This window comes from Podarcis muralis, chromosome 10 (genome assembly GCF_964188315.1).
Source record: "Podarcis muralis chromosome 10, rPodMur119.hap1.1, whole genome shotgun sequence".
Classification (NCBI taxonomy): domain Eukaryota; kingdom Metazoa; phylum Chordata; class Lepidosauria; order Squamata; family Lacertidae; genus Podarcis; species Podarcis muralis.
The window spans coordinates 4,414,813-4,441,716 of NC_135664.1; the positions used below are offsets into that span (position 1 = coordinate 4,414,813).

At 42.9% G+C, this 26,904-nt stretch overlaps 1 protein-coding gene across 5 annotated transcripts in view; it reads left to right on the forward strand.

The window, feature by feature from the left end:
* The window catches only part of CACNA2D1 (calcium voltage-gated channel auxiliary subunit alpha2delta 1), a 385,544-nt gene that overhangs the window by 273,864 nt on the left and 84,776 nt on the right, over positions 1-26,904 (forward strand). For all 5 annotated transcript variants that reach the window (XM_077935727.1, XM_077935728.1, XM_077935729.1 and 2 more), the window contains exons 8-11: positions 5,319-5,388; positions 7,568-7,618; positions 10,406-10,505; positions 26,082-26,240. In XM_077935727.1, coding sequence (XP_077791853.1) covers positions 5,319-5,388; positions 7,568-7,618; positions 10,406-10,505; positions 26,082-26,240 — 380 coding nt within the window. The remainder of the gene's footprint in view (positions 1-5,318; positions 5,389-7,567; positions 7,619-10,405; positions 10,506-26,081; positions 26,241-26,904) is intronic.

Below are 26,904 nucleotides of genomic sequence, written 5' to 3' on the forward strand. Positions count from 1 at the left end.
TATGAGATATTACTACTTTAGTGTACTTATGTAGACAGTACTGCTATAGAATGTGCTTACCTGTCTACTGAAGGTGATGAGATCAGAGTTCAGCTCACAAGAAGCAGGCAGGCAGGTGTGTAGCAGTTGCTCTGTCACAACCAGCTCAAGGACTTCTTGTCTCTTGTCTTGGAGTGACAGGGCTATGTGGCTGTCCTATGTCCTTCCTCTTGTGGCATGTGTGACACAGATTGTCCACCTCCATGCTGTAGGGTTATATTCTTAGTTACATTTAAGAACTCCAGCACAGGAGTTTAGAGGGTTTTCTTCAAAGAACTATGAGTGGAAAGGAGGTAGCCATTTCTTCTGTTTCACAAACAGAAATCACATAGTGGTTTGATAAGTTGGTTCTGTAGGAAATTTTGTTTCCATTTTTGGCAGAACTTTCACTAGAGCCTGCGTAAGTGAAATAATATGTCTGGCGGTATTTTCACTTGTAGCACAATGTTAAATATGGCACTTCTGTGAGTGGAAACACACACACACACACACACACACACACAAACTTGGTGTAGATCATAACACAATGACATTTTAGCCCAGCCCACCCAGCCATTTCCCATTCCTCAGCCACCCCTATCTTGGAGTGGTATGAAATTCCAGGGGTTCCAGGCACTTACACAGAGTCCATGTTTCCTTCAGAAACAAGGCACAGCGGAGACTGCAGTGTCTTTATAATATATGTCTTTACACACATACATATAGCCTTATATAGCCTGAGCCTGTGATGGCAGGATTGCAGAGCTTTCGCATCCTTTGAGGGTCCGGTTTCCCCCTTAAGGGCAGCATTGGAGTCAAAGGATAGCAAAAAGCCTTCTTCTGTGTCTCTTAGTGCAGCCTGTCTTCCCCGGCTCACTTGGAGTTCTGCCCCTCCTTCTCCTTCTTGCTGATAACTGCCTCCAAGGACCTCCCCAAGCCTACATCATTCAAAGCTGAAGCCTTAAAACTGCCCTTTTCCTCTGCCTCCTAGCACCCAACAAAAAATGTGCCCCACTTCTCCTTGCCCGGCAGTCTTGCCCTCAGATGGTTTCCTTGGTGGGTCAGCTGGCTTGGCTCATCAGCATAACTAAATCCAGTTTAACCAAACTTTGGATTAATTCAACGAAAAGTTGGATTAATTCCAACTTTTACTAACCCCAGGAATTATGGGGTAGATCTGGCACCCAGGAATGTAGGGAAGTCTGACCCCCCCAAAAAAAACCCCCATAACAATACAAAACAAACCACAGCACATTCATTTCATATATCTGCTGTACTTCTACTACCTTGAAAGGCATGCAGATTATTAAACAGCTGAGGAAACCTCACAATGGATAAGAGAAATAAAACAGCTGCATTTTGTTGCAGTGTGCTTGACTTGTTCATAATTGTTTAAAATGAACTTTGGTTCTCATAGAGAATTGATTGGCAAAGGTTCTTTCTTTCTGTGCCTCTTACATTATGTATCACATTATGCGTGTCCTTCCCTTTATGTCCAACTGATTAGATGACAACAGCACAGTTTAGCAGTTTCATCTTGAAAATCAATTACAGTGTATGGCTGGAATAGCATAAGGTCACTCCATTTCCACTGTCTAAATCACCAGAAAGTGTAGGTCTCATTTTTTTGTGCTGAAGAGATTGTCCTCCCCTCCCCAACCTTCTGCTTTGTTTCTCTGAAAATGTTGACGTCAAATTCCAGCCCCGACTGCAGCTCGAGGTTTTTACCTTGAGGCCAAGTCCGGCATTGTTCAAGGCCAGGCCAAGCCAAGTAGCCAGCTTTCATCGCAGCAGTACCCGAGAAAATATCGCTGCTGGGAATAAGTTTACGACTGATGTATGAGCCTAGTCAAATTGGACTGCTGCAGTGGAATTGTCTGGGGAGGTTTCAGCTCTGTCTCCGACCACGATGACTGTTGGTGTGCTGCATCATAGGGTAGTAGGGACCGCTTCCCAGACAGATACAATTTGAAAAATAGGTTATTCTCATGAAAAGCAGAATGGCAAAGAGACATGTTGAAACCAATAATGTTTTTCATCAAGGAGCCCCTCTCTTGTTGAAGCTGGATCTCTAGTGAATTGTAAGGCTTGTTTCTTTTCTCCAACTTCAAACGAATGGACATGGCGTTCATCATTTAAAATTATATATTTCTTGCATCCCCAGCCCTCAAAAAAAGTAATAATGTGACTAAAGGAAACAAAATGAAAGCATACAGCAGAACAATAAATAAAAAGTCCAAATAAGAACTGCAGAAACGTGATTTTGGTAGATGCCAGAGAATGGTCCATTCCACATTCCTCATCAGTTTCTCATCCATTTTTTCTTAATTACAGGTGTAATTTAGATTATAATTGTAAATCAATAGTTCATTATACTACTGCAATAGGCAGCACATTTATTCCCTTTGTTCTCTTAAGACTGGTTTAAGTGCTAATGAGCTAGTATATATTTATGCAGCTCTTGGGGTCATCCAGTTACCTGCTCTTCATTTTATTTTGCCTTTTCCAGGTTCTTTTTAACAAATATTATTTATCTAATCTCGTCAGCACAATAATTTCAATAGGACAAAGTTCTACCGAGGTGTCTTACGGATGCTAACCTTCACAGATTGCTGGCTCTGTAATCTTAGGTATAGAATTTCTGTTATTACTGAAGGAATACCACACATTTAGAAGAATTTTTAGAAAGAGGATCATTACAACCTGAATGTGGGCTAAAAGGGTTGGGACCCCCTTTGATTAATAGATTCCAAATAAAAAGGTGTAAGCATTATTTTCTTTCTTTTAAATAATATTGAAACTTGCTTTTCTGTTAAATCTTGACTGGCTCAGGTAGCTTCCTTTGCTGAAGTTTTCCTGTCTGCTTAGGCAAATAAATAATGGATCAGCTTTGAAAATCAATTCATAATAAAATGCTATCTCTCTAAATGAAAGCCTTGCTGTGCACAGCTGCTCTTATGTTAACTGTTACTGGCAGGTAATAGTTTTGCCTCGATATTGGACTTACCAAAGAGAGTCATTACCGTGTAGCAAGTAATAGGAGGCTGGCTGATATAAAACTCTGTGCAAAATGAATCTGAGCTCTTACAAAACGAAAGTTAAATGGGAGACCTTTGCTGGCTGCTTATATATTTCTGAGTAACTGAGGCTTTCAATTTTACAGCTGAAGCTCAAAGACACCTTTTATGGGGAGGACATACAGAAGGCTCTGAAAGAACATAGATAATTTACTGAGATACACAACATTGCAGGTATAGCATTATAGTTAGGGGCATGAGCTGTAAATCACCCATTTAAAATTTAACTGAGTAGTGAAAAACAGTCTTAATCATATCTCCTCAGAAGGAAGTCCTTTCAAATTCCATGGGGCTTACTCCCAGGTTAGGACTGCAGCCTTAGGCAAAGTTGTGCCAGGCCACTTTTAAGATGCCTCCCATTACATTCCTATAGAGTGTGAGCATATGTGCATTGTTTCACACATTTCTGAATCCTTTCTGCACAGGAATACTAATACCTTAGCAGATCATCCGAAGGATTCATAAAGTAATAAATGTGAAATTATTTGAGCATTTAGGAGAAGCAGCATATAAAGATTGTCACCTCTTAACTTCAGACCAAACTCTGTATTTAAAAAGCCTTCTATCTCGTCTTCTTCCTTGCTGCCCTCTTTCGCTAGTGGGGAGTTTTTAAAAATTCTGAGCTTTTCTACAGTTGTTTCAGGAGAAGAACGTCTTATTTTTTAACAGTTTCTCTCTTATAGGAGAGTTCAGCGCTGCCTTGTCAGGTTTTGGAGGCGTTTGCATCGGGGAGTGGGTTAGCCCGCTTGCGCGGAGGTCCCCCCTGCGGCTTAATTATATGCTTTGTTTTCTCGCTGTGGGAGACCCCTTTTCGCGCCATCGTGGGCTCTGCCCTCAGGATCCCCCCCTGAGGTCTGGGTGACATACGCCTCATCCCCCATTTCTCTCTCCGACACCGGGTCTGCTTCGAGATACCAGGAGCGCAGATCCCCACCCGACTGCAGATGTGCTGTTCTGGAAGTCGACTTTTACCTTCTCCTGGCATCATGTCTTCTCTTCCAACTGGGCCAGCAAAATGATTGGCCGTTGTATTGCAGATGAAAAACCAATTAATCATATAATTTCTACCATAGATGCATTGTGTCCTATACTACAGTTTTTCATTTGGGAAAATAATTAGCAAGTGGGAAATGGTGAAAGAGTTTTAGTTTAATTATCTTATAAATAAAACAGAATAAAGGCATAAAATAAGCTAAGAAGTTATAGTTTAATAGATTTAATTCTTTATTGTTAGATGAATTTTCTTTAATGATACTGAAATTTACAGGAAGGCATAATAAATACCATATATTTATGGCTATACAGAGAACACCAACCCAAAGAAAATTCGTAATTTACAGGCCATAAAACATGCAATCAAACCAGTTGTGAACCAAGCTAGAAACTAGATCATGATACAACCAAATTAAAACACACCAGTTCCATATTTATTTTATGTTTTATTATGTCTGCCTTAAATCTCTTCTGTTCAAACAGCAGTAAAGGTTATAGAACTGCCAACCTTTCTATCAGCAAGCCCAAGAGGCTCAGTGGTTTAGACCACAGTGCTACCTGCTCACCAGGCCAGGTATCACATCTCATTATAACGAAGCGGTGTTCCAGAAGAAACACGTGTAAATCTGTATCTTGGATACATGTTCACAGAAGCACAACTTTGGGGATCTCTAACTGGGAGACAGTTGCATGCCACATTGGTTATTGCATTATGTTATTTGTTGTTGTTGTTTAGTCGTTTATTCGTGTCTGACTCTTCATGACCCCCTGGACCAGAGCACACAAGGCCCTCCTGTCTTCCACTGCCTCCCACAGTTTGGTCAAACTCATGCTGGTAGCTTCGAGAACACTGTCCAACCATCTCGTCCTCTGTCGTCCCCTTGTCCTTGTTTCCCAACATCAGGGTCTTTTCCAGGAAGTCTTCTCTCCTCATGAGGTAGCCAAAGTACTGGAGCCTCAGCTTCAGGATCTGTCCTTCCAGTGAGCACTCAGGGCTGATTTCCTTCAGAATGGATAGGTTTGATCTTCTTGGAGGTCCACATAAGCCTGCCTTGTAGAATTTTAAGCAGAACCTTGCCAGCTATGTTATTAGCCATTTTATAACTAATATTCCTTAGAACCCTTTAAATAAAGGCCCCAAACAGAAAACACTTTCTTTTTTGGGTAGTGCTGGCTTGTGCTTCCTGAAAAGTCTTGTCTAACCTTAAGAATTGTTATTGTTATTTTCAGCATCTCCATGGGTAGACAAAAGTCAAGCTCCAAACAAGATAGATCTGTACGATGTCCGTAGAAGACCATGGTAAGCATCACTGTGGTGGTGGTGATATTTATTTATATCCTGCCTTTTCCCCGATGGAGCTCAATGTGGCTTCCAACTAAAATGGAAACAGCTAAAAGCATATTTAAAAAACAAGCATTAAAAACAAAGTTATGATCCTGATGATGTGCAATGCACTGGTAGGTTGGAAATATGTATTTGTGTATGTGTGTTTGTGTGTGTATCACTTAGTAAGATATGCATGCCAATATATGGTCTGTGATTTGAATCCTCAAATGTGCTCCTAAAGCAATTGAACAATACAGCTCCGTTTCCCAGTCTCCTTCCAGCTGGAAGTCATCTGGTGTTGGTGGCTGCTGGGCACATGGTATTCTTCCATCCTATCTTGACCCCTAGTGCAGGTGGGAAAAGGACCCCCATGAAAATGGGTATAGCAGCTTACACTAATATTTAGTCCAGATATCACCAAATCACTCCAGGAGTGGTTTACAGTTAAACAAAGATCTTTCCTTTCTGTCTAGACTAACTCTATCAGTCACCTAGCTACTTCTAGATTGTTTGCATTTTTACTGTATGCTATTGAACTGACCACCAAACGGTGGGAATGTGTTGGGGGGGCACTAGGGGAACATGCCAATTCCCAGAACTTTCATCCACCTTCCTTCCTTCCTATTGTCTCTTTCCTTTAGATATCAGTAAACTAAGCTGTTGTCCAGTCCTATGGCCCTTGTAGTAATATGCCCCCCCCCAATTGTTGCTAATGCAAAAAGAAGAGGAAGAACTAACATACCAAGAACATCCATAGTAGGGCAAGTTGTCATGACCCAGTGCAGCAAGCTTTACTTTTTCTGTGGTATGGAAAGTACCAAGAGTAGTAAACGCCAATCCCACATTCCTCTCAGACCACTTTGCCTTATTTTCTTAGACCTGAATTGCAGAGGGAGATTGGTGTGATGTCACAACTTTCCCCTATAAGTATAGAAATTGGGGTTCCTCTGTCTCGCTCCTATGGGAAGCAGCTCTCTTGCAGGTATAATATTCCAGGCCTTTCTTATTTCCCCCCTGCACTCAGCTTATTGCCCTCTGTTTCAGATGATATTTATTCAGCCCACATATTCATACTGATTTTTTGGATAGGCAGATTAAGAGAGAAGTGGGATATTAATATAGAAAATTAGTTACCCATACATAAAGCAGCAAGGTGGGGGTTTTTTTAGGTTTTCTGCTTGAGAAAACACATTAGTTTTATTTAGAATTCACAAACCTCTTGGCAAACTAGTCTGTACTGTGTAAGCAGTATTTATATTGAGTGGCACATGCAATAAGTGTGCTGTATATGTGTTTGTGTTTGTTTGTAAAAGAGAGCAGAATTTGACTCAAACTAAATGCAGATTAGGAGATCCTCATAGATCTTCTGTGCCTTCCATTTTATTAATCAGCAGACACATGAAGTTACTTTGAAGACTGGAAAAATTGGTGCTCTGGGAAAAGGAGTTTTTAACCTTCCCCTTCCCAAACATTCTTTTGGCTGCTCTGTAAGGACTTGAGGGGGAAAGCAGTTTGCCAGCACACCTGGAAGGAAGAAGTACCACTTCCCCTCTTCTTCCAGGGGAGGAAGGGTGTTGCAAATTTGTCCCCCCCCCCTAAAAATGGCGGGAACTGCATTAGTTAGGAGAATCAGGAGGAAAGAGTTAAGAAACGATTTCCTGAGTGCCTCTTTCACAATATTTAAAGCAACCCTGTTGAGCTGCTAATTAGTAAACAAACCAAAACATCAAAGCCTCATCACAAATCTTCTACATCAGCTTGCACCTTAACATTTGTATATGTGTGGGTCAGTGAAGGCAATTTATCTTATTTAAGTTGAGCTGTTGGACTAAGTCACCTAGTAAACTTGACATAAGCATCTCTTTATCAAATGCTTTCTGTCTTTTTTTGTTGCAAAAAATTGAAAAAAATTGTGTACCTAACCACCTTCAGATCTTCTTGCTTTCTGACCTGTGGTTTACCACGAAGGAAGAATGCTAAAGGAAAAAGAAATGTTTGCATGTGTTTCCTGCTGGGATACACTACAAAGGTTCTTTGATTCAGCAATATCTGGTTTTCAGCACCAGAACTTACACAGATCAAACATCAGCATGGTATTTTTTTAAAAACTTCCAGTCTTTCTTATGTATAAATATATGTCTTTTTGTTTCAGGTATATCCAAGGAGCTGCATCTCCCAAAGACATGCTCATTCTAGTCGATGCGTAAGTACCTGAAATTTAGGTGCACACACAGGAAGACAGGAAAGTGTTTGGCTTGTTAACAACAGAAAAGAGGCCAGAAAATGTTTTTAAATGAAAATCCATTTTACTTTTATTTTTATCAACACATAAACACAAAAAAGGTTGGTACGGCTATCTGTGTCAGCAGAAACCAGTTAAATTGGGGGTGACCCACATCTTAAATGCAGCTGCATGTATTTTTCCTGCACATTTTAAAAAGCTGGTAACAGCATTTAAAGCTGTCAGTGAGAAGGTAGGAACAGTGCTTTTCCACTCAGAAATGTCCCCCCAACTGCTTTTTACCTGCAAAAGGCTAGGAGTACCCATATCTATTTTCCAGTGGGGCAAGGGGAAATTTTTAGTGGACAAAAATAGGATTGTAAAGCTTGACACACAGAGAGAAATTTGCAGCCGTGGAAGTTGCTTTAAAAAATAAAAATAAACAAGGTGCACCCAGCTGTATAACATGTATTTTGGTCCTATGTTCCAGGCATATGTTTTCATATGTGATGAAATATGTGAGAAATGAGAAATGTGAGAAATGATGGGGACCAAAGCAGAGGATTTGTTGGTGAATTAATGAGCCCAGTTGGGAATCCTTAGGGAAGAGACTTCTTTGTGGCTTGGAATTATATTCCAAATCTCTCGATCCAGTTCAGCCTTGCTGGGTTGTCATCTGCCTTCCAAGCCCCTTAAGTATCGCTCCTGCATTATTTATCCTCCACTCATAGGCAGACAGCGTTTTTCTGTCTATGTGTTTTAAAGGCATTTTGAATGAGAAGGGAAGCAAGTAAAAGCCAAATAAGTGAACATTTCAGGTAAAATGTTGTTATCAGTATTATTAAAGAAGTTGTTTTTTATTGAGGAAGCAGAAATGTTTATTTGCCTTTTCATGTGTGTCTACCAGATGTTTTAATTCTGCAGTCCCAATGAAAACAATACTGTATGATGTCAGGATAAATTTAGAGTTGCCGTCTCTCACAGAGCACCTCTCATTGAGCTTCAAAGGTCTTTTGTTTGACTCAGTGGTTAGATCTCTGCATTTTAAAGTCTGGGGGCTGCGTTTGATGAAAGTAGCACTCTGCTCTCTGTAGGACTTCCTTTGTTAAGGCTGGTGCACAGGGGGTTGTGTAGAACGAAGGGTTTATATCTACACAGCTTTGTGGTGGCCACGAAAAGCTATTTTCAGGTGCCCTTTGTCTCATGGTACATATTGCAATTAGTGCTTTTAAAAGGTAGATAAATATGTCTGTGTAGTGGAGGGGGGGGTTGCCATTCATTTCAGTGATGGAAGTGTCTTTGAAATTGAAGTGAATGGTGCAGCATCTGCCCTGCCACTGCCATTGCACTTTAGACTCTGAGTGGAAATATTTAAGATTACCAGGAGTGCCGTTTTGCATTTCATTAAGAGCGGTTTAAAAGACTACTCTTGGGTGTATTTTAGATTGAATTGCAAAGCAAGCAAGCAAACAAAAAACAGTGTGTGAGAGTATTTTTTATAATGATTTTTCTATATCCCATAATAACTTACTATAGCAAGATTTTCCTTCTGTGCAGCTTTGCCACAGACAGCTAGTACACAGGTCAATCTAACTGTTCCTAACAGCAGTTGCATACTCAGTATGTAAAAACAAGAGCCCTGAATGATCAGATGGAAAAGCAGTCTAGTTTGACAACTTGAAGCTCACAGTAGGTCTCCTCCGTTGTTTGTTACCCATCCAGTGTTGCTCACAGATGCACTGACTCTGAACCTTCAAGTTTCATTACACCAAGGGTGGGGTTCCTCTAGTTCAGGCCCTTCCAACTCCCAAGAGACTGTGATCTACTCACAGTATGAAAACACTGGCTGTGATCCACCCATGAGGGGGGGGACAAAGCTTTTTTTAGAGGGGGGCAATGAAAACTCATGCACTGTGGATCCCCTCACACATCAAATGTTATCCCCCATGCCAGTCAGGCTTCAGAAAAACCTCCTATTAAGTTCTTATTGTGGCAGGCAAGAGAGGGTATAATGAGAGACTAGTTGTCTTTTTTGAGAGTGTGTGTGTGTGTGTGTGTGTGTGTGTGTGTGTGTGAGAGAGAGAGAGAGAGAGAGAGAGAGAGAGAGAGAGAGAGAATGAATAAGTGTACAATGTGTGTTGCATGTGCTGTGAGAGAGTGTGCTGGCTCCATGCACTATCGGTTTCATCCACGGCCACTACTTTTCTGCGCTGTGATGGAATTGGCTACAAAAGAGTTCCGTCCTCAGGCTGAAAAAGTTCCCCAATGTGATTAATATTCATCAATAGACTTCTGCATTAATTTGTCCACTCTGCTTTTGAAGCTGTCCAATTCCATCTTGAGGCTATCACTGGCAATGTGTGGCAGCAAATTCCATGACTTGATTGTGAAGATACTGCTAATAAATCTCCACATATGAGGTCTGAAACATGGATGGCCCTTTGCCTTCTCTGAATGGGAATCATTGATTTGTTGCTGCAAGCCCACTTCTAAGTAGTGGTAAAAGTAATTTACTAAAGTTTAATGAGAATCTACTAGATTCTACTAGCTAGTGTTTCTAGCTAGTGCAGTAATTAATGGTGCTCCTGCCTTAAGGTATAAGCTATAAAAAAGCAATATGCACAAATCCTTAGGGTAGCAAAACAATATGTGAGTTGTCTTATGAAACCTAAGTTTCTATCTGTATATTGACTTTCTTTCTTTCTTTCTTTCTTTCTTTCTTTCTTTCTTTCTTTCTTTCTTTCTTTCTTTCTTTCTACTATTCTGTAGGAGTGGCAGTGTCAGTGGATTAACACTGAGGTTGATCCGAACATCCGTCATTGAGATGTTGGAAACCTTGTCCGATGATGATTTTGTGAATGTTGTTTCAGTGAGTATCTCTCTCCCTCACTACTTTTAAAGCTGTTCATACACTAAAACACTTGAGAGCTTAATCTGCATATTAAAATCAAGAGTTCTTGCTATATCGATACAATATAATGCTGCTGCTACAGATCTGTTGGAGGGGTCTAGAGACCTGTTGAGTTAGGTTTTGTAGCATCAGTTTCAATTATTGAGGTCTGAGGATGTGGACAAGGCTCTCGGAAGGGTGCAGCCAACCTTTCGTCTTCGTTGCTATGAATATCTAGTGATAAAGGTGGGTCCAATATGTGATATTTATTACTTGTGGCAGGGGGTGGTGCCTGCTTCTTTGAATGAGGTGGTGGTATATTCACTCATTAAGAAGCCCTTCTTAGAGCTGGAGGTTTGTGGTAAGTACCACCCACTCATGAGTATCTCCTTTCTGAGCAAGGTGCTTGAGAGGGTGATAGCTCAGCAAGTCCAATAGCATGTGGATTACTTAGACTTTTTTGAGTCTGGTTTTTGTTTTAGCACCGAGATAGCCTTGTATATCCAGATAGATGCCTTCTGTTGGGAGAGGGACAGAGGAGTCTGATGATTCTCCTAAATCTCTTGATGGCTTTTGACATCACTGTCAGGGCTGGAGTCAGATTCAGGTCAGTAAGCAAGAAGCAGAGTTTGAACTCTTTATTAAAGGAACAGCATACAACTCATCAACACTGCCCATTAAGTCTTGCCCCTATGGAGCAGTTGCCAGGACTGATGGTCCCCACCTTCAACCCCCTCTCAGGCTCCTCCTCTGCCAGATGTTTCCCAAGCAGTCTCAAACTGTGTCTGGGCATCTCTAATCTCTGCTCTGCTCTACGCATCACTCTGTGTGTCCTTGGACACAAGTGGGGAGGGGAGCTTATCACAGGAGGAGAGGCAAGCTCCCTGTTTCTTCTGTGGCCTCCTGACCCTCCGCCTCTGTTTCAGCCTTTCTATTGGAACGGCTCTGTGTCACAGGTTCTCCCTGTTCACTAAATCCTGTTGCCCCTTCAGCAACCAACAACTCCTCCCACTCTTCTGCTTCTGACCTCTCTTCGGTGTCCCACCACCAATCCCCCGGGCTCTGAGCCTTCCTCCTTTGTGGTTTCCCTTAGAGGTTTCCCAGCTGGTGCCTCCCATCCCTCCTCGTTGTCCAGGCAGTCTCTGACATCATTGACCATGACATGATATCCTCCTGGATCACCTCTGTTGTATTAAGAACTGAAGGAGTAGTGATACTGCTGCTATCCGTGGGATTAATTCTAGAAAGTAGCATTTGCAGACTTCTTCTTGATCCCATGGCATTTGTGCTATGTAGTCCTACAGACTTCCATTTTTGTTCCTCATTATCTTTATGAAACTTCTAAGGAGATATGGAGCAATGTGTCAACAGTTGTTGTTGTTGTTGTTGTTGTTGTTGTGAGTTACCTGTCATTGGTAGAGCTCTGTCACTAGATAAATGGCTTCAGTGGCATCAAGTGCTTTTAATCACCTCCTACTTAGGAATAAACTTGCTACAAATTGTCCCATTTTCTGATAATTGCCTGTTTAGATTATTGCAACGCACTTCATGTCGGGATGTCCTTGAAAATGGCCTGGAAGCTAAAATTAATCTAGAACACAACTGACTGGGGTAGCTAGTAGGGACCATATAACACTAATGCAGCAATATCTCCATTGACTGCCTATTAAGGTACTAGTGTTGAGCTATAAAGCCTAAATGACTCAAGTCCACGGTATCTGAAGGAACAAATCATCCTGCCTGGGTTCCTTTGCTTTGTCCCACCTACAAGGGAAATACCTTGCGGGGGGGGGGGGAGTATGCTGATAATGGAATGCAATTCATCTGGAAATATGTCTGGTGCCAATGCTTTTGGCAAAGACTTGCTTGTTTCCCCATGCATTTATGGGATGTTAACTACTGCTGCAATTAGAAGCCAAGGGAGTCTCCGTGAGTGTTTTAGAGTCTGAAGTTTAACGTTGTGTTTTATTTGCTCTTAATTGCTTTGGATTGTTAATTGTTTTTAACTGCGTTGTAATCCTTCCTGGGATTGTTTGATAAATGGTGGGCTAAAAATATATTTCAGAAATATAGATGAGACATCTGTAGAAATGTTGAGGGAAGGCAAAATACATCCATCAAGTGTGGCACATACCTGATTAATGGAGATCAAATCCAGATGTTCTTTTCTGAATTGTGTGGATTGTATAAAATTTATTGCCAGAGGCAGCCAGAGTTAAGACCTATCTACCCTTCACACTGTGTGAAGTACATTGTTTTTTGAGCAAATTATGGCAGCAAGATTCATTTCCAGGGTACTTTGAGGTGTCTCTTGAGTGCTTTTCACACAGAAGAATGACTGGCAAGGGCTGTCCAGTTTGGTGAATCTCCCGAGCTTTTGATGCTAATGATGATTAATATAACTATAGAACTAGTAATGAGAATGGTGCTTTAAGAGTAACATTAAAAAGACAGGTTTGTGCCTTGAAGAGCAGTGTTAGAATTATTTTTAGATGCTTCTTCGCTTGCTACCCTGGGCTGCTTTGGGAGGAAGGGTAGGATATAAATTTAATAAAGAAATAAATAATGCCCAAACACATATATTAGAGGAAAGTATACATAAAAATAAAAAAAATAGGGACGCGGGTGGCGCTGTGGGTTAAAGCCTCAGCGCCTAGGACTTGCCGATCGAAAGGTCGGCGGTTCGAATCCCCGCGGCGGGGTGCGCTCCCGTTGTTCGGTCCCAGCGCCTGCCAACCTAGCAGTTCGAAAGCACCCTCGGGTGCAAGTAGATAAATAGGGACCGCTTACTAGCGGGAAGGTAAACGGTGTTCCGTGTGCTGCGCTGGCTCGCCAGATGCAGCTTTGTCACGCTGGCCACGTGACCCGGAAGTGTCTGCGGACAGCGCTGGCCCCCGGCCTATAGAGTGAGATGGGCGCACAACCCCAGAGTCTGTCAAGACTGGCCCGTACGGGCAGGGGTACCTTTACCTTTACCTTTATACATAAAAATGCATACATTGATAAAACTAACATGCAAAAGGCTTTACAGTCATACCTCATGTTACGTTTGCTTCCTGTTACGTTCTTTCAGGTTACGTCCCATGGCGACCTGGAAGTACCAGAAAGGGTTACTTCCGGGTTCCCCCCCACACATGCACAGAAGCGCAAAATGACATCACGTGCATGCGCAGACGCAGCGAATCACAACCTGTGCGTGCGCAGACGTGCAGCTGCAGGTTGCACTCTTTTCATGTTGCGAACGGGCCTCCAGAATGGATCCCGTTCGCAACCAGAGGTACCATTGTATATTAAGGCAAATTGTTCGTAAAAATGTGTATATTCAAAACTGCACATAAAAATATGTCTATTAGGAAACGTTTGCACCCAAGTGCTGATTAATTTTCATGAGGTTTTTTTTTTTAAAAAGAATGCTGTGGAAATGTGAACAACTGAATTTAAGAAAGAATAAATTATGATAGAAACCGGAATTAATGGCTTCAGTTTTTGCTGTTTGTAAACATTTATAGCTCTGCTTCTGCTTTGAATGGTTTTCTTCATGAACATTGCCATTGAATACTTCAAGGCAACCTACCTGGATCCTTTCTCTGGATCTTTTCTTCATGAACACTGAGGAAAAGAAATGGGCTCCCTTGTCCTAGTGGAATTTTAAGACTCTTGGAATACATTGTACGTCACTCCATGGAGTGAAAAAGTGACATGCTGTACATGAACATGTGTTTTTGTCATTGACTTTGAGGCAGATGCTTCTTCCAGTGAATACATAGCTATGGGATTCAGCGATACTTTTGTCTCAAAGAATGAAACCAAGAGAGAATAAAAACTGACAGAGAGGTGCCCAACCACCCATGGCAGCTTTTGTGGTGGTTTTACACACGTGTCTCTAAATAGGATGCTATCGCCTCATAAACAGCTTGGAAAACATTGTATGCTGACAATTTGATTTACATAATACGTAGCTTTAAACTTGCATAGCTCCATAAATATTATATGATATTTGATTGGAGTAGTCATGGGTGACTAGATTTCAGTGGAAATCTCCACTCTCTGCGCTCTTTCCACAGCAAGACATGGAAATGCAGAACTTGACGGTGCCAGGAGGCCCACTTCAGGCCATTGCGACTAAAATAGAATAGCTTTGGCTGAGTCATTTTGGTTGCAGGGTAGTTTTTATTTTTATTTTGCTGCTTTGACTGGGGAAAATTCAACATATTCCAATGCAAGAGCAGGCAAACGTCTTCAGCCTTCAGTTATTATATTTACTTCATATATATAATTTACATGGCAAAAGCCTTCCAGACCGCTTCCCCAGTCTCCCCCCCCCCAACTGATTAATTGCTATAACCAAACTTAATATTAATAAAACAGCATTAATGAAAGTAAGTTTCATTGCTTTGGGCACAGAAATGTATGCAACAGTGCAAACAAGACCATCAGCTGAACTCAAAATTGGCACAGCAGAAGCAGTTCTTTCTGTTGAATATCCAGCTGCCAAACTATAAAAGGCTGAATTTAGGAAGCCCTCTTCAGACGGAAGCTCCAGAAACGGAGCACAACTACTAAGACAGGCATAGGCAAACTCGGCCCTCCAGAAGTTTTGGGACTACAACTCCCATCATCCCTGACCACTGGTTCTGTTAGCTAGGGATGATGGGAGTTGTAGTCCCATAACATCTGGAGGGCCGAGTTTGCCTATGCCTGTGCTAAGAAGACCAGAGGCAGATTTAGCCTCCACCAGTTTGATCATACTGGGCCTTGGGAGACGCCACAGGGGACCACAACTGTGATTTAGCATGGAGTGCAAGAAGCAGTGGGGCATGCCAAATTTTGGCACCATACAGGGGACCACTGAAATTTGAGACCCCGAGGTCCACCACTGAGAAGCTCTGCCCACTGTAAATATATCCCTGTTGCCAACTAGGAAGGTTTTCTGACAAGCCTGAGAGCTAAAGGAGGAAGCTGATCAGAAAACGGGATAAAGCTTGAGATAGGAACAGAACCTTTTACGCCTGGTGGGTGTGGTAGAAAATTGACACCTGGCATTTCAGAAGAGCATGGCTTTTAAACATGGTGGGTGGAGCAAATGGCAAGCAGAAAATGATCTCCCCTACTTATTCTACCCAGGTTTCTTGACTTGCTCCACCCCAGCTTCAGAAATTTCACCAGGCCTTTGCCCACACACTTTCAAATCCACTTTTGCAACCGTAAGGAATAGAATCAGAAACCAGAATACAAAATGCCCGTTCCTTGTTCTGCTTGTGAATGGCACACCTTGTCTTTAAACTGACCTTTTTTTCTTGGTGCAGTGCCCAGGAAGACTGATCTCAACTGCCAGGTGTTGTGTTGTTTCTGAGGTGCCTATGCTGTTCACAACCAACATGCTTGCATGCGTTGTGCTCTATAGGCCTAAAATGGGGCACTCCAGTATCGGGACCCAGATGCCTCTCACTCTGTACTGCTGTTGCAGCTTTGCCAGAAGCAGGCAGACCACTTTTGGCAGTGTTGCAGCACTTCTACCACAGATGGCCATGGGGCCATCATTGCAGCTTCCAACTTGGCAGGGGCCAGGCGTCATTAGGGGCCAGTAGGGCTCCCACCTATGAGGTTACAGATGTTGTCCTGACTAGAGACGCCAACTTCTGAAAAAAGAATGTGAGGGCCTGACGTTATGTCCTCATGTCATACACGTGATATTGTTAAGAGATGGGGTCCGAGCCCAATGTGGCAGCGGCGTGGCTCCAGTGGCTGGCAGCCCCTGTCCTCCCTCTTCTGTGCAAGGGAAAGATGGGAAGCCAGTGGCAGCAGCAGCAGGAGCTACCAACCACTGAGCTACACTGAGAGCCAGTGTGGTGTAGTGCTTAAGAGCAGTAGACTCATAATCTGGTGAACGGGGTTCGCTTCCCCGCTCCTCCACATGCAGCTGCTGGGTGACCTTGGGCTAGTCATGCTTCTTTGAAGTCTCTCAGCCCCACTCACCTCACAGAGTGTTTGTTGTGGGGGAGGAAGGGAAAGCAGAATGTTAGCCGCTTTGAGACTCCTTTGGGTAGTGATAAGGTGGGATATCAGATCCAAACTCCTCCTCCTCCTCCTCCTCCTCCTCCTCCTCTTCTTCTTCTTCGGCTTCAGTATTGGTCTCCTCTTCCTCCTGCTGCTGCACCACCAACGAGGGGCTGCTTCCCCTGTGCCTCCCCCATGCGTAGGAGGAGAAGCTGCTGGCCACCAAAGCTGTGCTGTTCCCTCCTCTGCCCTCTGAACTTTGGGAGGCTGCCCCCTAAAATAAGCATTGGGGGCCAAAGTGCCTCAGTCCCTAGGAGTTGGTGCCTATGGCCCCGGCCCCTCAGTGTCTTATTGTTTTGTCACAGAGTGCATTCTGTCTGTCCCTGTTGTCCTGCTGAACTAGTCTCCAGAACACCAGCCCCAACACTTAATATGTGGAAACCCAATTTGCGCGTCCACCCACCCACCCACCCACCCACCCACCCAGCTGCTAACGAAAAGGGTGTCACAAGTAGCAGCCTTCCAAAGAGGGAATTTGACATTTGTACTTGCATTGAGTCACAGAATGTACACGATCCTGGTCATAATGCAAACTGTTAATCTAAATAATAAGATGCACCAGAAATGAGATATGAAGTCTACTCGTATTCCATCCTCTTAACAAATATAACCTTGATGATCGTGCCAGTACCTGACTGACTGGGATTTTCACATATCCTTCATTTCATAAGTGATGGTGATTTAATCAGCCATGCCAGGTTTAGTCAAAATTCCCAGGGAATGGGGTTGGGGTTGCGGTGGGAGTCGTAGGTGCTTTAATCACTTTAGTCATTTTTTTTTATGGAGTCCTTGCAATTTATTTCCAGGGAGGAAAGGGCCACAGGAGGTATTTAAGCCATGTAAAGACTGTCAGGGATTAATATGTTCTAATTTCCCATGGAATTTGCATTTCTGCTATCTGAAGTGGTGTGCTTTGTTACCGAAAGGGAGCCTGCTGTTTAAAAGAGCTTAAATGTGTGCGCAATACAGCTGTTTCCCCACTAATCCAGTTATATGCTTTGATAGCTGTAAGTGGTAGATGATAGGGGTTGCAATTCAATCCCAGCATGCTATGATTTAGAGACTTGGTTTCTCATGTTGACAGAGAGAGTATAATTTGTTTATGATTGTGGGTAGGCTGTGGTTTCCAGAGAAATGAACTTCACGTTTAAGCCTGCAAGGCACATGGGAGATGTTGGTGGAGATGGGGGAGTCAGCACCACGGAAAGAGCACTGTTGACAAATTAAAGGTCTTAAGCTCATGGTCTGTTTAAGATGCGAAGTCGCCTTTGCAGTTTGGGATCCTGAAATAAAGATACATTGCTCTGGAGAAGTGGAAACTTGTGTGATTTAGGGAAACTGAAAATGCATTGCTGTGAGTGGCTTCAGGTGCTAACTTGGCAAGGGGCCAGGCAAAGGAGGCACAAGTCCTGATTTTGTGGCACTTTTCTGTAACTTTAAAAATTGAGCTTGCATGAGGAAGATGTGCAGTTATCTGAAGAATCAGTTTGGATATCTCCTCCTGCAGGCACCTCTTCAGACATTGCACCGGGCATGTAGGACAGGGGTCAGCAACCTTTTTCAGCCATGGGCCAGTTCCCCGTCTCTCAGACCATGTGGGGGGCCGGACTATATTTTGAAAAAATATATATGAACGAATTCCTATGCCCCACAAATAACCCAGAGATGCATTTTAAATAAAAGGACACATCTACTCATGTAAAAACATGCTGATTCCCGGACTGTCTGCGGACCGGATTGAGAAGGCTATTGGGCCGCATCCGGTCCCCAGGCCTTAGGTTGTCTACTCCTCATGTAGGAAGTGCAACTTGCTCACTCTTCCTATTTCCCCATCACAAAGAATTGCCCAAAGTCACTATCAGCTGTGCCTGCTTTTCTCTGTATATAAAAATGCTTTGGGAAGGTGGTGTTTGGCTGATTGTGCATAGAGTGTTACTGTTCCAATCTGACAACTTGGCTTGGAGTTCCAAAGGAAAATTACAGACGTGTGTGTGTGTGTGTGTGTGTGTGTGTGTGTGTGTCTAATATCCCATTAGGGATTCTATGGGTTCTATGCAGTTTATTTTTAGAGGTTTATAATCTCGCATTGATGGGATTCTGGTTACAATTTTCAGCCACCAAGGTAGGAATAGATGTCATGGGTTGAGATTGCTTTCTCCAGGGAGTGTGTCCTAGGAGTTCTGTCCTTCTTCCATCAGAGGTAAGGAACAAGAGCATTGTGGTTGTAGCCCTTGTCTCCTAGCTTCACCACCCCACCTACCGTACTTGGGCAAGGCTCGTCCTTCAATCCTCTGGGTTGATCTAGAGTTGAGCTAAAATGTCTCAGAAGGTTTTTTCTGAGGTCACTTTGCAGAAGGTTCTTCAAAATATCCTCCACCATTTTTCACTTCCAGCACATCCAGCACAGTTCTTTTTCATGATGGTTCAATGATTTGGATTGCCTGTTAGAGTCTGAATTGCAGTGGGCATACTTTCCCCTTCTCTTCTCCAAAGGGACTTTGACAAATAGTAGCGCTATCTGGCTGCTTCAGTCCATACAGGCTTTTAGAAATACTGGTAGTATTCTGCCTTAGCTCCTTTTAAGAATTAACCCTTAAATCCTATTACTGAACACACAGCACAGACAAAGGAAAATGCCAAAGCTGGATTTAGTTACAAGGGAAAGCCGCTTGGAATTAAGATCTATTTCACCACTGCTCATTTATTATGTATGGATACATCTGGGTCACCGAGCCGCTTTAGCCGCGGCGGTAAGAGCAAGACAGCAACAACCCTTGGTAGATTGAAAAGTCGGCTGCAGCAAAATCTGATTAGGCTGGCAACACGCTGGCAATATAATTTCAAATTTCTTTCTTCCCAGAGATGTAGCAATATGCTCCTTTTGAATTAGTGTAAAGAGACAGGATTTCCTCCCGTTTCGATGACATCTGCTGGAAGGCATTTACACACCAAAGCACAATTTGCTTCCCTTATTCAGCTATTCTAGATGGCCTCTTAAACCCTAGATTTTCTGCACCATGAAGACTTTAGAATGGGATTGTTATGCTGTACTGGTGTCCGGTTCTCCTGATGCTGTAGGAACATTACAAGCAAATATTTTGCATATAGAGATGCTCAAGGATCAAAGTGAATCAAACTGATCCTCATACCCCACAGTGATGTTTAAACCAAAGCATAACAGCCCCTCAAAAAATGCACAAAATGCCTAAAACACTGCAAATTTCAAGAAAATACATTTTAAAATATACTAAATTTAATTTTAAAAACATAAAATGCAGCAAAATGTGTACTGCACATTTATTAGTGCAGTATTTTGTTTGACTTTTAAAAAATGACAGCCTTTTCCAGCTGGATAAAAATATATCTGTCTTTTCTAGTTGCATTTAAACCTTTATTTTTATACTGTTCTTAGCTGTGGCTTCCTGTTTCCTGTGTGCCAGGGGATGGGCGCCTCTCCCAACACCGCGGAGACAAACAGAAAATGATGGGGGAATAGCATTTTCTGCGTTCCTCTTTGATTGGAAAAGGAACCTGTCTCTCACCCGGAGTTTGCCTGGTGGTCTGACACTCGCTTTCCCATGGAATGCAAGGGCAGGCAAAGGCACTGGGTGCATGGAGCACTCCGGCTGCCGCAACCCCCGATCCTGTTCCTGGAAGCACAGCTTACCCTGCTAATTGGGTTGTTGTTGTTGTTGCTTTTAAAAAATGGAGTAAAGTACAGGCGCGTGCTAGAAATGATGAGATAAGAAACTGCAAAAACGAACCCAGTTACAAGGATTTAAAAGGTTTCATTCGGTGGAAGAGACGATGGGAGAAGGGGAGTCCACGGTTTGCTTATATCCAAGTTTTTCTCTGCATTTATGATACTGCATCCCTCCCTGGAATGCAAGTTTTAAAAAAGAACAACACTGTACAAATGAGGAGGGAAGAAATTGGAATATAAATATAGAATTTGACAAAACTGGAACTGCGTGTATGAGAGAAGGGAACTGAGAGGGAAGGGAGGGGGGAATGCTACACTTTGAAAATATGGAGCAAAGTTCTCCAAAGTTAACCTCCATTATCCACAAAGGAATGTGTTTGAGATAAGGACAATTGTCCATAAGTCAGTGGCAGGGAGGAAAGGAGTCTACCAGCTGCGGGAATAGAAGCTTTTGGATTAACTATTTGCAGTCTGGATTCATACCGTTCTTCCTAGGCTGGAAAAATGGCGAAGATAGCTTGTTTATTGGAAGCCAAATCATGGGACAAAGTGAGGCAGTGACTTTTGGAAGCTGAGATAACTGCTTCTCCCAAGGCATGACAGGAGCCATCAACTATTGTAGGAATGAAGGATATAGCACAGTGGTTCCCAACCTTTTTTGGCCATGCCCCACCTAAGCATCTCTAAAATCCTGATTCCCGTCCCCATGACATATAATTCTTATTATTCAAAAAGTGAACTATTCACGTGGAGGAAGCCTAAAAGGCCATTAACTTGGTCTAACTCATTCTTAAATTGCCCCCCTTAAAAATCAAATCCCTCCCCCCCCATGGGAACCACGGATATAACATAATATATGTACGAGAAAACACCATGGGGAAAAACTGTCACATGCAGGAAAGAAATATTATAAATCACCTAATATACCAACACAAATGAAATCAAAAGATTGTAGCTATTATATAAGGGATTATTATATCCAAATGGAATGGAATGGAAAAATGTAGAAGACTGAAGTCATCAAATCTAGCACACGGGGAGGCCAGTTTGATTAAATTCTATAATTTGACATTGGAATAACTAGCATTAATAATTGTATTAATCGGATAAAATTGGTATTGTTAAGTATTGTTAAGCCTATCATTAGAGGCTGCTATTGGAACAACATACTTAACAAAAAATAAAAAAAATCACTATTGGGAGATCGAGAGATCAAAAGGGTTTCGTTTCGTGCATCCCCACTACATTGCAGACACTAGGCATTTGTTTGTTGAATCTCCTTTATGGTAGCAGTGACCCAGACCCGTATTGAGCGGGGTTGCTCACTACATGGTCTGATTCATGTGGGCAAAAGATTACCAGGAATGGCATGTGTGGGACCAAACACAACAGTCCAGATAATATAAATGGGGAAGAGTCATACAATGGAAACCTAGAGGCCTTGCCTCCTAATCTCATATATTGTTCTGTCTAGTTTCTTTGTCTTCTACACATGATCAAATGCACTGTTGTATTATTATTCCTTCCCCTATTACTGGAAAATAGGATCTGGGACTGAGTCCAGATGATCTCAAGATTCAAAATACACCCTAAGTAAAAAGGAAATAAAAATGTTCCCTTAGAGCAGTGCTTTGGGATAGCATACTTATTTTACTATATTGCCACCTAGTGTCTGAAGCTAGAAAAGCAACGATTCTGCATGTATCATAGGGCTAATAGGCAAATACTAATTTATTAATTGAATTTTATAGTGTTTTCCCTAATAAAGGTTGTGTAGCACTAGAGCATTAAGGCCTCCTCTCTCCCAAATTGCCTTGATATATGTGAATCACTCAGTTTAAAGAGGATCTCCATATGAGAAGGAACAAAATCAAGAACAGCATTTATTTGTTACTGCAATAACATCTTATCTAGGTAAAGGTAAAGGGACCCCTGACCATTAGGTCGAGTCATGGCTGACTATGGGGTTGCGGCGCTTATCTCGCTTTACTGGCTGAGGGAGCCGGCGTACAGCTTCCGGGTCATGTGGCCAGCATGACTAAGCCGCTTCTGGCAAACCAGAGCAGCGCACGGAAATGTCGTTTACCTTCCCACCGGAGCGGGACCTATTTATCTACTTGCACTTTGATGTGCTTTCGAACTGCTAGGTTGGCAGGAGCAGGGACCGAGCAACGGGTGCTCACCCCGTCACAGGGATTCGAACCGCGACCTTCTGATCAGCAAGCCCCAGAGGCTCAGTGGTTTAGACCACAGCGCCACCCACGTCCCTAACATCTTATATACATAGAGATCATTGGCTGGATCACTACTGTAAAGCTGGCTGGTTTCTCGTCTGAATGCGTTATTAATTTTATTAGAAAACTATGTTTGTTGACAGACAGCTCTTGTAAGTCTGTGTGGTATTATGCTTTGTGTGAGGTATAGGGGTTAGATAGCTTCATTGCAAGCTGCATTATTTGAGGGTGGAAAAAGTTGTTTATTTTTTAAAAAAAGGATGTTGAATGACTCAGTACATAGTAACAGATGTAAAGAATAGAGTACTGGCCATGAATCTAGGAGGTATGTTTTTGTGTTCTCACTTGGAGATTTTGGGTGGCTTTGGGCAAATCTGAATCTCTCTCCCTATCAATATCACAGGATTTCCTCAAACCATGTTTGTCATATTTTGCTCTATGGAGGAAAGTTGTAGTAAATAAGTTTTAACAAATCTCTTTGTATGTAGTTCTGAATGAGTAAGGATTGGAATGGACTGTGAAGACAGAGGTGGTGATGGTTAACCTTCACCATAAAGGTGGGCTGCAACATTTTATTATTCCAGATATAATAAAATACAGGATCTAGCAGTGTGTTGTGATAGTTTATGAATATGTGGCTGGTGAGTTTATTTCTAACCAGGCTGAAAGGTTCTGTATGTTTTACTTGGACCCACAAAGACACCAGAGCCTTCAGTCATTCTCCCCTGTGCAGTCATAATCCCATGGAGGAAGAGAATGGAGCTGCACCCAGTGATTCCTCCATGACTGTCATGGCCACACCACCCACACATTGGGGAGCTGCTCCACATAGAGCTCTAAATCATGGGAGAGGAGGTCACCCACAATGTGTAGAACAAGCACCTTTCTCCTCATTGTGGGGTGGAATACCATCAAGGCTGTGACTGGGGAGCCGAGCCGAGGGGTGCAGCTGCCACTCTCTTTCACCATATGGTTGTGGGTCACATGGGACACACCTGAAGGGGGCTTCCAGCTACTCAACATACACCATACACCACCAGGTTCAGACCAGCTCTTCTACCCTTCTACCATGCACCCAGTAGTCCTTTCTCTTATCATCAATGGTGATTGGTGTCCATAGGGACTAGGAGGGTAGAAAGTGGGGAGGCCAATGACAGTCTGAGCTGGAGTCAATGAGAGGCAGAGTCAACCAATTCTACAAGGGCAAAACTGAAAATAAGGCCGTGGAAATGGAAAGGCAGTGCCGCCTCCTGGACTGATTGTAAGAAGGCAAGCTGGTAGAGGGCAGATTGAGCTTGGTGGCGCAGTGCCTCGTGAACCCTAATGGACCAGCCTCCCTGTGTGCCTTAATGTCTTCCCAATTCTGCACATTGCTGGTGGTTCCTTGCTGGAGGGAGCAAGGCAGCAAGGAGCTTGATACTGTACAGTGAAAGCACAGCTGTGGAGTCAATCCAATGTTTTCATTGCTGAACTGGCACCACGTTGAGCTCCCTGTTGCCTTGCCCCTCCCCTGCTCCTTCTCAGGGACTGGTAGGGATTTGTGGCATTGGGGATCTCTGCCTGTGCCGCCCTGCCAGCACACAGAGCGATAAAGCAAGAGGATGAGGATGATGAATTTATAAAATTTCTATACCGCCCTTCATCTGAGGATCACAGGTAGTTTACAATATAAAACCCCCAAATACATAACATAGTAACAAACAAAAACCATGCTCCCTCCCAATTAACAGGCCATAGACCACTTAATTAGCCAAAGGTCTGGGAGAAGAGGAGTGTTTTTGCCTGGAGCCTAAAGATGTGTAGCCAAGGCTGCAGGCAAGCCTCCCAGGGGAGACCATTCCACAGATGATAATGCTATATACCAACAGTAGTGAAGAAAAAACACAGATTTTGGACAAATACAAAGAGAAAAAAGTAAGTTTTACTTACTGAAGTCCCTAAGTATTTTATGTCCTTTAAAGTTCCTTTTATGGGCATGAACTAGGAATGGAGGGTGAATTTGTTCAGTTGATGTGAAGCCAACTCCAAACTCTGAAATGTTTGTGTGGATGTCATATTGTTGGCACGGCTTGGGCAGCAAATTATTTTAATTGTGATATTATTGCTACTAGAGGCAGGACTGGACAGTTTGCAGGGCAGGCCAGAGGCTTTTACATTTGAAGCACTCCTGTGAGCTAAGTAGTGTGTGTGTGTGTGTGTGTGTGTGTGTGTGTGTGTGTGTGTTGCAGTTCACATTAATTAAATATAACCCTGAATTATGTTTCCTCCCTACAGCCATGGTTGTCAATCATTTCCTGACCTTCAGGACCTTGGAAATATCCACTGTGTAACTCGTCCTTGGGGGAGAATGTTAACCTGATTGTTTTATCTATTAGAAAACCAGGCTTCTTTTGTCACATTCACCAGGAATGTCAATCAGCATATTCCAGACTGCTGGGTGATGCTTGGATTTAGTTATAACCCAGCGAAACCTGTTCTACATTGGTTGAATTGTGGTTGATTTATTGACACTTGAATCCAAAGAACTGTGCAACAAGTTCACTGAGCCTAAGGAGGATTTAATGTTTTCAGACAATCACACACTCTCCCCCATTGTCAAGAGCAGGTCAGGAATAACTCACAAGGTGTCAGTGAAGTTAACTCTTTATTCAAAGAACAAAACAGCTCAAGCCTAGTGAGCACAGCAACTCTAGATCTTGCCCCAGTAAGGCAGCTGTGAGGACTGAAGTTCCCTAAGCCTCCTCCTTCCCCATGTCCTTCCCAAGGAATCTGAGACTTCATCACCTTATCTGTCTTTGCTCTGCCTTCTTCATACCTCTCCTGCTTCTGGGAGACTAGAGAGGAGGGGAGTTGGTCACAGCAGGAGGGAGAGACCCCCTGCCTTCTTCAGCAGCCTGCCTCATCTCTGCCTCTTTGCCCCCTCCCTCCTCTTCTGCTTCTGATTCCGGACTGTTCTCTTTCACAGTGTCTTCCTGCTCACTAAACCCTGTTACCTCTTCGGCTTCTGACACCTCTTCCTAGTCTGCTCTCTCTTCTCCCTCTGGCCACTCATCATTGCCCCACCACCAGTCCCCAGACTCTGAGCCTTCTTTCCCTGGGGATTCCTCCCAGCCAGTCCATGACACCCATGCTGCATGGCCAACGGCTTCTGAAGCTGGGCCATTTTAGTAGCAGTTTGCGATGTGGCATATTTTGGTAAGTTATGTTACATGTTACAGCACTATGTATACGTGATCTCAAGAAGTCATTTGGAAAGCTGCCAACTTTGATTCAAGAATTCAGAAGTAGTTTGGGATGCAGTAGTTTTTGGTCAGCTCAAAGAGGGGTGGGGTGTAGTCCAAAATACCACTGGGCTAATGTACTTATATGAACGTAAGCAGATTTTTGAATCCTTCCAAAGGACACAGTTGATGGAGACAGATAACTCTGTGTCTTTGTGTGTGACTTTTCTCATCACCATACCCATTCTGAATGCATCCTGGAAGTTACAGCCTTACAGTATTACCCTTTATATGCGCTTTATTGAGCAGTTTTTCCTTTGCTCTTTTTCCTTTTTTTTAGTTCAATGAAAATGCTCAGAATGTCAGTTGCTTCAACCACCTTGTACAAGCTAACGTGAGAAATAAGAAGAAGCTGAAAGAAGCCGTCAATAAAATCTCAGCAAAAGGGATCACCGATTATAAAAAAGGCTTTAGTTACGCCTTTGAACAGCTGCTAAATGTAAGTGTGAGCAATCTGCTCCCTTCATATGGTTCATATGAAGTTCATACGGTTGTACTATGCTGACAGAATGCATTGCTATTACTGAACAAGAGTTTTCCCCCTTTTCCCCTTGATGGTATTTTGCTAACAGATGTATCCTAGCAGAGGAGTCCCTCTGTTTCCAGTCCATAGTTTCCTTAGGTAATCTGGTGTCTTTTTCTGAAGCAAAAGGGAAGTGTGAATGATAAAAAACAAATGCTATTAAGCCAAAAATAAATGTACCTCTGAGACTTGACTGAGCCATAGTTTTCTGATCCGCATATGTGGATGTTTAAGAACAAACATCTCTCTTTCTCACTGGGGTGGGGGGTGAAGAATGAGAATCCTAGTAAGAAAAATTACATTTAAATGAAGGCAATTTGCCTACCTTCCCCAACCCCTATCTCTCCTTCCCACTTTTCTATTAGTGTGTGGGCTGATGTGATGTTACTGACTATAATGGCATTTCTGCAGCTGCAGTGATTGGAGGAAGGATCAGAAAAAGCAGCCTGGTCTATTTACAGAAGCCATTCACTGCCCTTTTAAGCTGCTGTCCTTCCATTAGATGAGGCTTCATCATTGTGAGCGGCCCATGAATGTCGAGAACCCGGGCGGGGGGGAGGCGGGCTCATTTTCTGTTCTT